This window comes from Canis lupus, chromosome X, assembly GCF_011100685.1.
Source record: "Canis lupus familiaris isolate Mischka breed German Shepherd chromosome X, alternate assembly UU_Cfam_GSD_1.0, whole genome shotgun sequence".
Classification (NCBI taxonomy): domain Eukaryota; kingdom Metazoa; phylum Chordata; class Mammalia; order Carnivora; family Canidae; genus Canis; species Canis lupus.
Window position 1 is genome coordinate 80,907,540 of NC_049260.1, and position 17,310 is coordinate 80,924,849.

The following is a 17,310-nucleotide window of genomic DNA, read 5'->3' on the forward strand; positions in this document are numbered from 1 at the left end:
CCGCTAAACACCGGGGCTGCCCACCAATAATTTCTTATGCTCGTTTATATACATTTTCTTTGCCTGAAACCCCTAAATCTCTTATCCTTTTTTACTGCCTAACAAATATCTAATTGTTTTTAACCTGTGGTGTATATGTTGCTAGTCAGTAGTTGCTTCACCATCAGATATTCTTACAGATTCTGAACAGCTCCGGATATTGCACAATTTATTCTCTCAAAGTATTGGGATAATTGTATGTATTGAATAAATACATTGATGCTGTAGAATTTACCAACTAACCTTAGAAAACATAAATAAATAGCAACAACAAATGTTGAATTTGCTTTCTAGAAACTTTACTACCCCCAAAACAAAAACTCTGACAATAGAACTTCATAAAAATTTTAATACAATAACAATACCATATTAATGACATAACAGATATACTATAATTTCTGCATGGTCTTGCAATAGCATATTATTATTTTCTCTCCCTTAGTATCAGCACAAATTTAAGGTTTATAGATATTAAACGTCTTCCAGCTGTTTCAAGACTTCTCTTTTCTGTCCTCTGAACCTCCTAAGTGGCTAAATTACCAGTCTCCTATGAGCCAGGATGACTGGATTTTACCTTGAGCTTGGAGCTAAAATGGCGTCTGTCCTAGCTCCTGAATGTAAATGGAAGACTGAGGTATAGTCAAGCCCCAGGTTGGAGAGGGATTATTGCCATTAGTGCTGCTCTGGCAGTATGATAATTTCAAAGGGATCAGCACAGTGGCAGTAGGCATCACATTAAATCCAAACTCTATAGAATAGAATTAGCGTTTAACTTTATCTTTATATATAATATGTCCTTGATGTAGGCAGACATGCTCTATCAAGATATGCCATCTTTGAATGTAGGGAAGAAGCACACCTTACACTCTGTCCACTGCAATTATCTTTAAGGATGAATTTCTTTTCAGATTGAATCAAGATTCAGATTATCACTATGTACAGCGTACTTAAAATGGCATTTATCAAACATTTATTTGGCATGTAGTATGTGCCAGGCACTCTACTAGATGTAGATATAGTGATGAAAGACCCAGTCCCTAACCTGAAGGAGTTCATAGCGAAACGCAAAGAAACCAGATAACTTTGAGGGAGGTCTGCACTAGACTGTGTAAATGCTGAATACCTAACCCAGATGGGTGGAGATCTTATAAAAGGAGGTTGAACTTTATTCTGTAGGTAAAATGGAGCTCCTTAAGGGCCTTTAGCAAAGGAATACTATGAGTGTTTTTCCTTTTTAGGAAAATTTATCTGGTAGCTGTGAGAAGAATGAATTGGAGGATTAAATACTGGTGGTTTGAAGACCAGTTAGGAGGTTGTTACATAGATTTAGGTAAGAAACAATGGAGAGGCAATGGACATGTATTATAACAGGAGAGGAATGGGCCTGTTTCTGATGTGGCTAATTTTCAAACTTCTCTGTATGAAGTACTTACTGATAAAAACAAAATAATTCTATTGGCAGAGTTTTCTATGCAAAATGAAGGATTAGCATTGATCTAGCCAGAGAGAACCACTATCTTGAAACTCCTTGAGCATAACATCAAAGTGCAATTCAAAATTCGGGCCAATATTTCTGAAAGTATGGGCCATAGACCACATGCAGCAAAAGAACCCAGAGAACTTCTTAAACTGCAGATTTCTAAGTCTAGCCTCAGACAGACTGAATCAGGAAATGGGGCCAGGGAGTTCAGTGTTTTAACAAGTTTCTCAAGTAATCAGCATGAATATTAAAGTTTGAGAATCATTAATCTAGCCCAACGGTTTTAAAAACAGAATCTGGGACCACTGGTCCCTCAGACTCGCTCGAGGGTCCATGAATTGAAAACTGTTCTCATAATAATACATAGACATAATTTGCCATATTCATTGTGTTGATGTTTACACAGGTGGTGTAAAAGCAATGGTGGGAAACTACTGCTGGCACCTTAGCAGAAATTAAAGCAGAGGCACCAAACTGTATCATATACTGTATCTCTATGCATTTATAGTAATAAAAAATCCAGCTTCACTTAAGAATGTCCTTGATGAATTAGTAAGTGTAATTAATTTTATTAAATCTCTGCCCTATCATGCACAACTCTTTTTTTGAATATTCTGTGTGATGAAATGCGAGGTAGGCACAAAGGACTTCTGCAGCATCCCAAAGTATGATGGTTGTCTGAAGGAAAAGCACTAACATGACTGAGTTGTGAGCCGAAGTAGCTTTTCTTTTTTTAAAGATTTTATTTATTTGAGAGAGCACAAGTAGGGGGAGAGGCAGAAGGAGGGAAGCAGGCTCCCCACTGAGTAGGAAGCCCGATGCGGACTTGATCCCAGGACCCTGGGATCACAACCTGAACCAAAGGCAGACACTTAACTGACTTGAGCCACACAGGCACCCTTGAAGTAACCTTTCTTTAAACAGCTCCTTTTTAATTTAAAAATACTACTGGCGGGGATCCCTGGGTGGCTCAGTGGTTTAGCGCCTGCCTTTGGCCCAGGATATGATCCGGGAGTCCCGAGATCGAGTCCTGCGTTGGGCTCCCTGCATGGAGCCTGCGTCTCCCTCTGCCTGTGTCTCTGCCTCTCTCTCTCTCTCTCTCTCTCTGTCTCTCATGAATAAATAAAATCTTTAAAAAAAATAAAAATACTACTGGCAAACATGTAATTCAGACTTGAGTATTTGGAAGAACTTTTCTAAAACTTGAATGAAGTGAGCCTGTCATTTCAAGGGAAAAAATGACAGTATTTGTTGCTAATGGTAAAATCTAAGTATTCAAGCAAAAGTTAGAGTTTTGGAAAACTTTATCTGCCACATAAACTTGACAACTTCCTAATACTTAGGCTTTTCTGATGAGATCAGTGGTGATATTAAATAACCATGATTTTTTGATATTGTATAATCTTAAATCACTATAAGATCTGCATAACTCAGTGAACTAGTACTTTTCAAATGGCCAATACATGATATTACAAAACCATGCATGGATAAAGGATCCATTTGGTATGTAAGATAGATTCATCCAAGCATTTTCATTTAGTACAAAGAGTTCATTGATATAGTTTCAAATTCTATTTTGCACCTTACGTTTAAGAAACTACCACTTGTTGAGTTTTGGTGTAGTATCAAAGAATATCTACAAGTATTTCAAAATGCTATTAAATACTATAAATACAATTTTCTTTTTTAAAAATATTTTATTTATTTATTCCTGAGAGACAGAGAGAGAGAGAGAGAGAGGCAGAGACACAGGCAGAGGGAGAAGCAGGCTCCATGGAGGGAGCCTGATGTGGGACTTGATCCCGGGACTCCAAGATTATGCCCTGGGCCAAAGGTAGGCACTAAACCCTTGAGCCACCCAGGGATCCCCTAAATACAATGTTCTAATTACAAATCTGCATGACTACAGATTTCTTTCATATACTGAAACCAGAAAAATGGATCACAATAGATCTAATGTGGATATGAAGATCCAGCTGTCTTCTATTAAGTCTGACATTAAAAAGGTTTGCACAAAAGACAATGCAACTTAATTACTTTTTTTGGGGAAATATTTTTAATTAATTAAAACTGTCTATTATGGGGAGCCTGCATGGCTCAGTTGGTTAAATGTAGCCTCAAGTCATGATTCCAGAGCCCCCCCCCACCCTCATCAAGCTTGGCCTGGGGCTCTCAGCTCAGCAAGAAGTCTGCTTCTCCCTCTCCCTCTGCTTCTTCTCACCTCGTGCTCACTCACAAGCACTCTCTTAAATAAAATCTTTTTAAAAAGGTCTATTATATTAACATCTATTTACAACTGTGATTTTATTTTTTAAAGATTTTATTTATTCATGAGAGACACACACACAGAGGCAGAGACACAGGCAGAGGGAGAAGCAGGCTCCATACAGGAAGCCTGATGTAGGACTCGATCCGGGGTCTCCAGGATCACACCCCGGGGTGAAGGCAGATGCTCAACGGGTGAGCCACCCAGGTGTCTCACAGCTGTGATTTTAAATGAATGAATGAATATTTTAAAAATTTCCCAGTGTTAAAAAAATTTCCCAGTTTTAATTTCTAATATGGTAACTATAAATAGAAATAATGTACGTAACCAGCAGTTCTTTGGATTCCTTAATACCTTTAAAGAGTATAAAGGAGTCCTGAGACTAAAAACTTGGAGAAATGCTGATCTAGCCTTCTGGTTCTTAACAATATGCTAAACATACCCTAATGGTAGTCAGAATAGTCTAGACAGGACTAGGTATTTTTAAATAATAATTCTAAGAATTGTTAACCTGTGCATATGACCTGTCATCCACAAATTATGCAGATGTGACCTTTGAACAGTGTTGCTTTCAATTCCCTAGTGTCTTTAATATGCTGTTTTCTGAGGAGTCCCAAGTGCCAGAAATTTTTTTTGGTGCTATATCAAACTGAGACCTATTCTGTATTTTAGTATTGTTTTTCAAAACCTATAGCAGAAATATCTGTGGATTCAAGGCAGAAAGAAAGGCAATTTGCCGTACTATGGTTGTCTACCTCTGCATCATTTTTTTTTTTTTGGCTTAAAGGAATGATAATAAAAGGTGATTTTAGTCTTTTTTGCTGTCACCATCCCTCCCCCCAAAAGGTCATTTGTTAACAATACAGAACGTTAGGAACCATTGCTTTACCTAACAGCTAACCTGTACTAATGCCTGTTTCGTATTCTGCAACAGACCAGAATATAACTAAAAGGCTAGTTAGGAGTATAGTGACATATTTATAGAGGTGTGGAGTACTGATTTGTCTGGTTCCCAGTAAACCACAGACCTATATATCCAATACCTTTGAGAAATCATTTGTATATCTGTTGAGGTGCAATAATAGGACTATTATTTTTTAATCAAGAGAGTTGATATGAAGAAGTCAATTTAGGAAACCTAAAGTCAGTTTATCTGTGGCTGGGAATAATCAAAAGGGTCAAGAAATGGGGATCCCTGGGTGGCTCAGTGGTTTAGCACCTGCCTTCAGCCCAGGGTGTGATCCTGGAGTCCCGGGATTGAGTCCCACATCAGGCTCCCTGCATGGAGCCTGCATCTTCCTCTGCCTGTGTCTCTCATGAATAAAATAAAATCTTTTTAAAAAAAGGGTCAAGAAAGTCACAAAACAGGAACTTGAAGGAAGATGAGCTAGTCAGGCTTAAAAGTTTACTTTTTTTTCTAGCTTAAAAAATGCCACTTAGGACTCCTTGGTCTTATGACCTTTAGTATTGCTCTTTGAAATACATTGACCTTCCCTAGTTGCTCAAAGCTGAAATACATTGACCTGCCCTAGTTGCTACAGTGAGGGAAACTGAGCCTTTGAGAGCTACTGTGAACAAAATGAATATTCAGAAGTCCACTTGAGTTGGTTCCAGATTTTCTGATGGAGGATGTTTGCTGGAGAATCATATTGGAATTTTCACACCTAGATCTTATTCATTCCACATATGAGTGAATTCAGAAGTCCTGACCTCACTATATTATCAAGATGTTGGGCAGTATTGAATATGAGAAGGTTTTTGAAGAGCTACTTAGGCCTTCAGTAGTCCTTACTAATTACTTGTAAGTCACTCATTGCAAATATTCTTTTCTAATATTAAAAGTAGGATACTAATTGAAAGAGATACTAGAACAGCATTCCATACCCCCTTGTATTTTGTGTTTGAATGCCATGCTTCTGTAAGTATGCCATCCTTATACTTAGAAGATTTTATATATTGTAAAATACTTTAGAATTTATTTTACATTTTGACACATTAATATTTAAATGTGGAAGGAGGAAGGTCCAGAAGCACAGAGCTTACTACATAGTTTATACACAGTAAATATTTGTTCAATGAATTTGTCTGTGTTCACAAATAAATAAGATTAGGCAAAAACCATATCATTAGCTTTTTGAAGGAAATTAAAGGGGTTGGCCACCAGCATGTAAACATATATATATTTTTAAGATTTTATTTATTCATGAGAGACACAGAAAGAAAGAGAGGCAAAGACACAGGCAGAGGGAGAAGCAGGCTCCTCGCAGGGAGCTGGATGTGGGACTTGATCCCTGGTCTCCAGGGTCACACCCTGGGCCAAAGGCGGCGCTAAACTACTGAGCCACCTAGGCTGCCCAAGTTTTTGTATTTTGAATAATAACTGGAAAGTGTCTTTCACCAGTAGTGCCAAGGATCGACACACTTTTGAGAGAGAGAGAGGCAGAGACACAGGAGGAGAGAGAAGCAGGCTCCATGCCAGGAGCCCGACGTGGGACTCGATCCCGGGACTCCAGGATCGCGCCCTGGGCCAAAGGCAGGCGCCAAACCGCCGAGCCACCCAGGGATCCCCATATATTAACATTTTAATTGAGTGATATTCTCTAAGAGTAGTAAGAGTTGCTACTGTCTATTTTATTACCTTTGTTCCCAAAATAGTCACAGGCAGAAACCATTATTTACTGTTCAACATGTGAAATTAGAGAGTGTGTATGTCTTCTGCTTAATTGTTACCTATTCCTAATCTATTCCTTTTCCCAAAATATTTTAGGTAACAGAGTAAAAATGCAAAAAACTTGAGCTATATGGTGTTGTTAATGATTTTTAAGTAGCAAGTTCGAGGATTCCTTATTGAATTGAGTGAATGCTATCAAGATAATTGTACCCAGAGGTGCCTGGGGTAGCTCGGTTGGTTTTAGCATCCAACTCTTGGTTTTCAGCTCAGATCATGATCTCAGAGTCATGAGATCTGAGCCCCTCTCAGGCTCTGCGCTCAACAAGGGGTATGCTTCCCTTCTCCCTCTGCCCCTCCTCCTCCCTGTCTTTCTCCCTCTCAAATAAAATAAATGAATCTTTTTTAAAAGAAGATAATTATACCCGTATTTTCCGAACTGTGCATTCATATGGCCATAGGAGAATTATTTACACCATGGCAATTGGCACACACTACAAATCAAGGCTTCCTCCTTGTTAAGTATTTACCACAACCACCCCCTCATCCTGAATGTATTAATTACATTCACGTTTTCAGTAATTAATTTTCACATTTACAGTAAAATAATAGCTTTAGGTTTCACTAAAGATAGAGAGTTGATGTAGAATGGTGGCAAAGAGCGGAGACACTGGAGCCAAACTGCCTGGGTTCAGATACCAGTTCTGTCCTTATTAGCTTGTGTTATCCTAGGCAAGCTAGTCAGTCTTATCTTTAATGAGATAATAGCAATGCCTACTTTATAGGGTTGATATGAGGATTAAATATGTTAATGCATGTAAAGCATTTAGTACAGGGACTAGTTTATAGATAAATCTTATCTGGAAACCTCAATTATCCAGAGCATGGCCTGGATTGAGGAAGCAAACAAAAATGTCACTGAGCAACCAATATAAATATCAGACAGTACTTGCACCTGAAGCCCTCAAGCTTTCTTTGGAAGCCAGTTTTACTTTTTCTTTAGACCAAAGCTTCATTGACTTTTCAGAGTTGAAAGCAGATTGAAAGTATAAAATTAGAAAGAGGGGAGAGACAATGCTAGAGGCAACAAGGGAGAACCCCCCCTCCACCCCCCAAAAGTGACCCAAAGTGAGAACTCAAAAATGAGTCAGACTGGAACAAAGAGGGAACATTTACATTCTCACTTAAAACTTGGGAAAATAACATAAGAGGCAGGGAGCATTGGGGGATTTGAGTAATGCACAGGCAGAGAAGGAGGAGGGGAATGTCAACAGATGTAAGAGATTTTAGTCTGAGGGAACAGAATAAACAAAAGGAGAATTGTAAAAAGTGAATGAGAATAGCCAATCCCACGTGCCTGGATCTGAGTGTTCATGAGATGGAGTTGTAGTGGAGATATATCAAACTGGAAAGGTCAGTTGGGACCAAATCATAAAAGGCTTTAAATGCTAGGCCAATGAGTCACTAAAGACTTTAGAGCCAGAAAGAGGCATGATGCAACCAAGTGATGGCAAAAGTCAACCAGGAAGGTAAACTCTGATGAAACTTTAAAGGACAGGGATGTAGAGTGACAAGTTAGGAGATTACTGAAGTAGTTCAGGCAAGGAAATTATGATAACCTATATTAAACAGGCAGCAGGAATAGAAGGAAGAATCTGATAATGGGAGACACCAAGAAAATCACATCTACATGGCTGATTAGGTTAGCAGTGAGTTTTCAGACAGGATTCTGGGTATTCACATCAGATGACCAGAGGCTGTGATTGGGAAATGGAAGGAGGGAGCAGTTTTTAAATCATTGCAAAGATGTGGGGATATGTATAAGAATGTTTAGAAATAGGTCTTGTATATGATTAGAAAACTAATTCAGTAGATATTTAAACTACATATAGCATGTATGAATATGAATTTCAGGCAATTGAAGCATAGCATTGTTCCCTATGCGTAGACAAAGTACATTTCTTGACTGCCCTTGTTTTTTAATCTCCATCTGACCACAATGGTCCATATTTTCCTGAGCATCCACCCCTGCCACCCACATCATATCTTCTAAAAGAATGAAAACTTATTTCTATTAGTCAAAAAGTTTAGGACACATATATGATTTAAAAAGAAATCTTTAGGGAACGCCTGGGTGGCTCAACGGTTTGAGTGTCTGCCTTTGGCTCAGGGTGTGATCCTGGAGTCCTGGGATCAAGTCCCGTATCAGGCTCCCTGCATGGAGCCTGCTTCTTTCTCTGCCTCTCTCTCTGTGTCTCTCATGAATAAATAAATAAAATCTTTTTAAAAAATAGAATAAAAAATAAAAAGAACATAATCTTTAAAATTATGTTCTAAAACTTGATTTTTAGAATTATCTCTACTTTCAAAGATTATACAGGTTACAATATCAGAAATGAATGCTGAGTTTATATAATAAATCTCTATAACCCCAAATTTTGGGCAGCCCTGGTGACTCAGCGGTTTAGCGCCGCCTGCAGCCCAGGGTGTGATCCTGGAGATGGGGATAGAGTCCTACGTCAGGCTTCCTGCATGGAGCCTGCTTCTCCCTCTGCCTGTGTCTCTGCCTCTCTCTCTCTCTCTCTCTCTCTCTCTCTCTCGCTTTCTCTGAATAAATAAATAAATAAATCTTTAAAAAAAAATATATATATATATAACCCCAAATTTTCCCAACAGATGGCTTGTAAGGAAAAGACAAATACAAAAGAAAATTGAAATACTAACTGTGCTTTTAGTGCCAAAGCTAGAAATGTAAAAGCTCCCAAATAAATAGAAAAATGAGCTGCTCTCTTGCAAAATGGCCGATTCTCTAGATCCATAAGGTATATTTGGGTCAAATACTGATAGAGGAAAAAGATACAACAAAAAGCACTTCAGACTCTTCCACTTCCCATTGCTTTAGAGATTTTCTTCATGTAAATGAAAAGAGAGTAAGTCGTTAGTGCCTACCAAAGTAAGTATTGGCAAATTAGTAAAGTTGTAAAAGGTTTTAGCTAAATGGCTATCGTATATTTAAAAGCTAGTCTCTTTAGAACTTTATGGATCTGTAACAATACTCTATGAATATATTTTTTGAATTAATAACTTCAAGCAATATCATCTTGATCTTTTGAAGAGTTTGGCCACTGGGGACCATAAACTTTTAAGGGATTACTCGGGTAGTAATTCTGCTATGTACCTTGTCATTTAAGGTTTGTACTCTTAATTTGACCACTGAAAGTGTGAATACTATTTTAATAATGTACTTTTGTGTTTAAATTCTAAAGTCTATTACATTATAAATTGGGAAAATTACGTAGTTAAATCTAGTTAAAGAGATTAAGCCTTTTAGAGTCTTGTGCGCTCATGTGTGGGTGGGTGTAGGGTTGTGTTTATTTCAGATCAGAGTTTGATCATTAACCAAGATTATTAGTACCTTAACCTAGTATCAGTAGGAGGTTTCTCTGGCTGGTAATCTCTTAACATTCAAAGAACTCTATTCTTTTGCTTAAGATTATTGGTCTCAGGTCATATAAACTAGAAGGAATATACACCTTGATAAGAGTTGGAATGGCATGAGTAATCTGACATTCTCACAACAATGGGAAAGACAATGTTTGTCCTTTACTTTTTTTCACAGGATTTATATAGTTTGGGGTAGACAGAGAGGAATTAAAAAGATTAAACTTCTAGACTAAGATTTAGACTATTAGACTAAGTAATAAACTTAGTCTAATTTCAGGCTTGACCTTAGTTGGTGTTGAATAGAACCACACATTACTACTTTTTTTTAAAGATTTATTTATTCACAAGAGACAGAGAGAGAGACAGAGACCCAGGCAGAGGGAGAAGCAGGCTCTATGCAGGGAGCCTGACATGGGACTCAATCCCAGAACTCCAGGATCACGCCCTGAAGGCAGCGCTAAACTGCTGAGCCACCTGGGCTGCCCATATTAGTATTAATTTTACATGTTTTGTTCATTGCTAACCTGATAAGGTCCGTGCCGTGCAAGACCTTAGAGTACCTTGAATAAATTTTATATTGTTTTAGAGGATATGGAAAAAATGTTACATGGAGTTCTATATATATAGTGTATTTGGGCTTTTTTTTTTTATTTATGATAGTCACAGAGAGAGAGAGAGGCAGAGACACAGGCAGAGGGAGAAGCAGGCTCCATGCACTGGGAGCCCGATGTGGGATTCGATCCAGGGTCTCCAGGATCGCGCCCTGGGCCAAAGGCAGGCGCCAAACCGCTGCGCCACCCAGGGATCCCCCATGTATTTGGGCTTATAAACATTATTTATCTTAGATTACTGATATGTAAATTCTTGTACATTTTAGTAGTGAGCTCATGAAGTAGTCTATCACCTTATAAATTAGGAAAATATGTAGTTATGTATTTCAGTCCTTCCCAAATCTCAGATTCCCTAGGATGTAAGCCCTAACCTCTACCATCTGGGGACTATCTTAAGAGACAAATTTGGCCCCAAACTCAGTACTGTTGAATCATAGGTGGTTAACCTGAAGAGAGGAGAGGAGGTATTTTTTATATGTCTTAGCTTCCTTACTAAACTATGTTCTTAAGATCAGTAACCGAAGTCTCAGCATGTTTATATTCTCTGTAACATATATGCATAGTAGGTCCCCAATAAACGTTAATTGAATACATGAATATCCTTCCATTGTCTCACTGGGAATACTTTAAAATCACTTTAGCATTTGGATTTTTATACACAGAATGTTTTACCAAAACTAAAACTGAATTTATTTTCTTTAACAGGTGCAGGAGACATTGTTGCAATCATGATTGGCAATCTGAAAGGCACAAAAATTCTGCAGTCTATTCAAAGAGGCATACAAGTAACAATGGTCATCGAAGTAGGGAAAAAGCATGGCCCTTGGGTGAATCACTATTCAATTTTCTTCGTTTCTGTGTCCTTTTTCATTATTACGGCAGCAACTGTGGGCTATTTTATATTTTATTCTGCTCGAAGATTACGGAATGCAAGAGCTCAAAGCAGGAAACAGGTTTGTAATGGTCCTTTATTCCAATCTAAAAATACTTTTTTAAAAGGTTTTATTTAAAAAAAATTTTTAAGATAGCGCTCAGTCCCAGGACCCTGAGATCATGACCTGAACCAAAGGCAGATTCTTAACCAATGGAGCCACACAGGCGCCCCTAAAGATTTTATTTTTAAGTAATCTCTACACCTAACCTGAGGCTCAAACTCACAACCCCAAGATCAAAAGTCACATGCTCCATTGGACTGAGCCAACCAAGAGCCCCCAAAATACTCCTTTAATTGTAGTTTCAGAGTCATGTGTTGTAATATATTTCACTTGTTAGACAGTGATCCATGCATATGTTTTATGAAAACTGGTAGTTTTAAAAACATATCAGCTTCCATCCTCTAAAAAGTTTTATTTTCTGTAATTTGTCTATGGCCTTAATAATCCTGCTTAAGTCTTCTGACACCTCATTAGGGAGCATAGCCAGCATTTAATTATATCTGGGTGTAAATACATATGTTCTTTTAATTTTTGTTTAGTTACCAAAACATTTCATGCTAATATAGAAAATTTAGAAATCAGGAAGTACAAGGGAAAAAAAACCTTCACTCAAACCCCATATAACAAAAAATCTGTAGTCACCACCAAAAAGTAACCACTGCTATTTTACATGTATGTGTGCATCTGTGTATGTGTGTATTTGCACGTGGGATCAGGGCTGGGTAGAGAGACTAGACTGAATATCATGGGATGGCAAGTTTAAAGATCTGATTATGAATGATAGAGTGCTAGACTCCAGTCACATATTCATCATTTCTATCATATTTTAACAACTGATATATAAATAGTTACAAAATATAGAATTAATAGAGCAGAAATAGAGAAGCATCATTGAACCAGGGAATTACCTGTGGTTGTGGCCATTGATCCTACCACTTTTAAACTGCCCCTCATCCCCCTGATAGCCTCACTTTTCTCCTTCCCCACCTTCACTTCCATGGCCACTCCCATGGTCATTACCATATATGATACATACATCTTCAGTTCCTTTGGCCCTTCTCTCTCTGTTACACTTGCTGTCACAATCCAACCCTGGTTATATCCTGCTTCCTCCCTACTCTGTGCCTGCACTTTGAAGTAGCAGGAAAACACATCAGTACAGACTGATCTTCCTTTAAATTTATGACCACAGACTCAGGGTGAGCTCTCAATACTGCCAACAATTGTACTCTGTTTTCTTAGTTCCCCCCTCCCCCGCTGCTTTTGCAGGTAACTAATCATACATGTTCCTGTCTCCTTAAACCTCCAACACCTTCTCCAACTTCACTCTCTGCTCATAGTTTGGATTGTATTCCACTGAGGAAATTGAAGTGATCAGAAGGGTACTTCTCCATGCTTCTGCCACAGCTACCCATCTATGTGCATCTGTGTCTGTGTCCTATGTCCTCTGCTTTGTCTTCTGCTATTGTGAGCACACAAACATGCTATTATTGTTTCCCTTTGCATAATTACTTCTCTTGACACCAGGCCAGAAATCTTGGAGTTATTCTTTGTTCCTCTTTTACCTCTCACTTCCCAACATTACCTCCATCAGCAAATCCTGTTGGTTCTACCTTTATTAAATATCCAGAATCCAGTTACTTCTCACTACTTCCATTGCTTCCATCCTGGGCCAAGCCACCATCATTTCTTACCTCCTCTCCTTCTCAAATATTCTCAACATAACAGCAGAGTGGTGTGCTATTTCTCCAGAATGCTCAATAGTGATTTAATGCTTCTAGCTTATCATATAGTAAGGGCAGGAATACATTTTTATATGTACTGAGAAGTTCCTCCCAAGGCAATGAAATTCTGGCCACTTATGTACTCTTTTTTCCAATAAGCAAAGATGAACCCAATTTATTTGGGAGTGGGGGAGCAGTGAAGATTTCTCTATTGAAGTTAATTGAATTTAGGAACAGACTAGAAATTGAAATCTTATTATAAAACCTTCATGAAGATTAGACACAAGTATATTGTAATGAGTGATGATTATCTCAATGTTTAAAGTTAATTGACTTCTGTTCCTCTCAGAGAAGCCAGTTATCCCATTGGTGGCAGGTTCAGCCTGTTACTAACTGTAGTCAAAAGGATGTTTAAAATTCTTATGCCAAGCCATTCAGTAGTTTCACAGTATGTTAATATTTGACATTTATATATTGCACTGTTTTTATCTCTGATGTTGGAGAAAAATTGGTATCCAGTATGACTTAAAGGTTATGGATACAATAACAAGAGTGTTTGGTTTGCATATGTTCATGGTTCAGTATGTATTTCTGTATTCCAGGTACTATAATAAATCTGTTAACATGGCATTAAACCCCATCAGAAAGTAATACAGTTTATAAAGAACTGGCTGGTGTCACATAAATTCCATTGAATATATAATTCTGGTCTCATCATTCAAGTAATTTTCATAGTTTATAATATATTTTATGAACATTAACTTGTGTAAAAATGGTCAAGAATAGCATCACAGGGTGCCTGGGTAGCTCTCAGTTAAGCATCCAACTCTTGATTTCTGCTCAGGTCATGATTACAGAGTCATGGGATCGAGCCCTGAGTTGGCCTCCATGCTCAGCACAGAGTCTGCATAAGATTCTCGTTCTCTTTCCCCCATCCCTCCCCTCTGCTCATGTGCTTGCTCTCTTTCTCTCCCAAATAAATAAATAGATAAAATCTTTAAAAAAGGAAAATTAGCATGAAAACTCGCCTTTTAGAGAAGGCTTTGGAAAGGGCTTCTTTCACTACTTATTGGGCTATATCTGTGTATCCTTCAGTGACTAAAGTATTAAATATATGACTGGTAATCCCTTTTCCTTATTAATATTTGAGGGTATCACGATGTCATTTACATGTTACTCAATTTTCCTGACTTCTTATTTATTATTAAAAGGTAGAGCTTAATGGTTATATATAACTACCACTAAATACTTAACTGCATTATTCTCATTTCACAGGTAGAAATAGTAATGAAACTGAGTTATGGAAACTTACCTTCATTAGAATATTAGGAATTCATTAGAATATTCAGACATGTCTTCCCTCTGAATTACTATAATGCATAGGATAGAATGTCAGGCAAACTGACAAATGTGTAGCCATGAATTTTGATGACCACGATGCCCAAATATAATGGGCATCACATAGTGGCCACATGTCTGTATGTCATAGAATGATGTGTGAGAACACATATCATCCCTATTCCTGTGCATGGAAATCTTTTAAACAAATGAAAAATGTCAAAGGGTTGTAAATGAAAATGACATATTAGGCATTTCATGGTGGATTTGTGTCCACACTGGGAACAACCCTAACCTGAGACAAGGAAAATTATGGAAAATGTTATGGTGTGCTCAAACTAGTGAATTTGGCCGTGACCACTATACACTTGACTCTGGCATGAGACACCCAGAATTTGGGGTTATAGGCCATATATCCTAACTGTACTTAAGCAGTTAATATTCAGTGGCAACAAGGCATGTGTTGGATTGAACATTAGCTAGTGAAATAAAAGAGGGCTCTAGGTGAAATGGAAGCTGACCTAGGTATAATGGAAGAAGCTGAATTAACTTTTAAGGAGGAGTGACTTTCAGAAGGAAAGAATTTACTCTTTGAAATAGACACATTGGAAGGAATCATCTGGCAGGAGGGGGGAAAATGGGAATCCATTTGGAAAGATGATAAAGCCTTGATAATATGGGCACACAGACCCAATGCATAATGCTAGAGAGTGTTAGCACTCACCATTGGGAAAGAGCATATATTTGTGTTTTTTTAAGATTTTATTTATTTATTCATGAGAGGTACACACACACACACACACACACAGAGAGAGAGAGAGAGAGAGAGAGAGAGAGAGGCAGAGACACAGGCAGAGGGAGAAGCAGGCTCCATGCAGGGAGCCCAACATGGGACTTGATCCTGGGTCTCTAGGATCACACCCCGGGCTGACGGCGTGCTAAACCGCTGAGCTACCAGGGCTGCCCAAAGAGCATATATTTGACACAACAGGGTCTGTTAACTATTTTACTACAAACGGAGGCCCAAGTACCCATGGGATAATGGCCTTCCATTTTTCACTATGGAAGCTCAGGGAGAGCATCTTTGAGACACATGAAGATCCCCAAACTTGTGGAAAGTTTTTGAGTGAAATTGTAATTTACATTGCTGATCTCTAACTTATCTTGGGCAAAGAGATGGACCAAAATAAGACAAGCTAGTAGGAACAATATTGAATGATACCCATATATTCCTCATGGAAGGGAGATGGCCTTCCTATACCACAGTCAATGGGAATCTATGACTGTTTAATAGTGTAAATTGAGCCAAATGATTGGTTTTGCCCTCAACTAACATGGAATCCAGAAAAGACAAGAGTCATCCTCACTGGTAATAACACTTGTCTGTAATAATATCTAGTATGTGGGCAAAAAAATTCTAGGAAGTTTTCATAAACACTTTTGTGATACTTCCTTGATTTATTTTGTAACCAAACTATCATAATCATATTGTGATATGGTATAATACTAGTATTGTTGGCAAAATTCAACCTCCTTATATAAATAAATCATGTGATAGTCAAAACTGAAACTGAACTAAAACCTCCAAAGCATATGATACCAATGGAGAGTGATTGGCCCAAGGAAGAATTAGATTTAGTTCCATTACCATATTAAATGGCTCTATACATGTTTATCACAAAGTTCAAGTAGTCCTGGAATAAGGGAGTAAACATAATTACACTGATATATCAATATAAAGATGTTTGAAATGGTCTTACAGATTGAAAGAAGCCTATGTGCACCCTTCATTGGCTTATGCAAGTATTAGGTATTCTTATGTTGCTCTGACTGCCCCTTATGTATATAAATGCTGTACTAGCTGCAGAAGTCCAAATAACTATGACTCTTTGTTGTTAAAAAAGACCTTGATCAAGAGATGGGGGGTGGGAGGCACCCAGGTGGCTCAGTTGGTTAAGGGTCCAACTCGATCTCAGCTCAGATCTTGATCTCACATGTCATGAGTTCAAGCCCCATGTTGGGCTCCATGCTGGGTGTGGAACCTACTTTAAAAAAGAAAAGAGAGCTAGGAGATGGGTTGTGAAGAAAGATAGCACAGTTGATCTAGTTGCTTACTCCTTTCTAGTCTCCAAGGGAACTGTGACTGGCCTTTGGTCAACCCTGGGAATATGGCCCACAAAGTGTTCTTTATGTTAGTTTTTGATTATTTTGTTACATACACCTGGAGCGGTAGACCATGCTGTACCAGCTTGTCATGGTTGCTTGGTACTACAGTAAAGCCTGATGATATGTACCTATTTTCATTGTTGGGGTCCTAAGTTTCAGGAAGTATGGCCAGTTGCTAGCAGGATTACATATTGACCCATCTGAGCCTCAGACCCTAAGACTCAAACTGGTTCCCTGGGCAAAGATATGCCACATGTGTCTTTGTAGTTTGCTACCAAAGAGATAGCATTGCTTTGCAGTCTCACATGAGAAAGAACTAAGCTACATTAATATCTTAAAATTTGTCCTTGAGCTTTTTTTAAAAAGATTTATTTGACAGAGCACAAGTAGGGGTAGTGGCAGGCAGAGGGAGAGGAAAAAGCAGACTCCCTGCTGAGCAGGGAGCCCTATGCAGTGCTCCATCCCAGGACCCCAGGATCATGATGTGGGCCGAAGGCAGATGCTTAACTGACAGAGCCACCCAGGCGCCCTGTCCTTGAATTTAAAGCATGACTAAAAATACTTGAAATGTTTCTGGTTATGTTAGGTTTTCTCCCATAGTACATGAAATTAACTGGAAGACTTATCAGGTGTCTGCAT

General features: G+C 38.3%; 1 protein-coding gene across 3 annotated transcripts in view; it reads left to right on the plus strand.

The window, feature by feature from the left end:
- Nucleotides 1-17,310, plus strand: part of RNF128 (ring finger protein 128) — a 117,233-nt gene that overhangs the window by 71,714 nt on the left and 28,209 nt on the right. For all 3 annotated transcript variants that reach the window (XM_038587993.1, XM_038587992.1, XM_038587991.1), the window contains exon 2: nt 11,214-11,461. In XM_038587993.1, the coding sequence (XP_038443921.1) occupies nt 11,214-11,461 (248 nt within the window). The remainder of the gene's footprint in view (nt 1-11,213; nt 11,462-17,310) is intronic.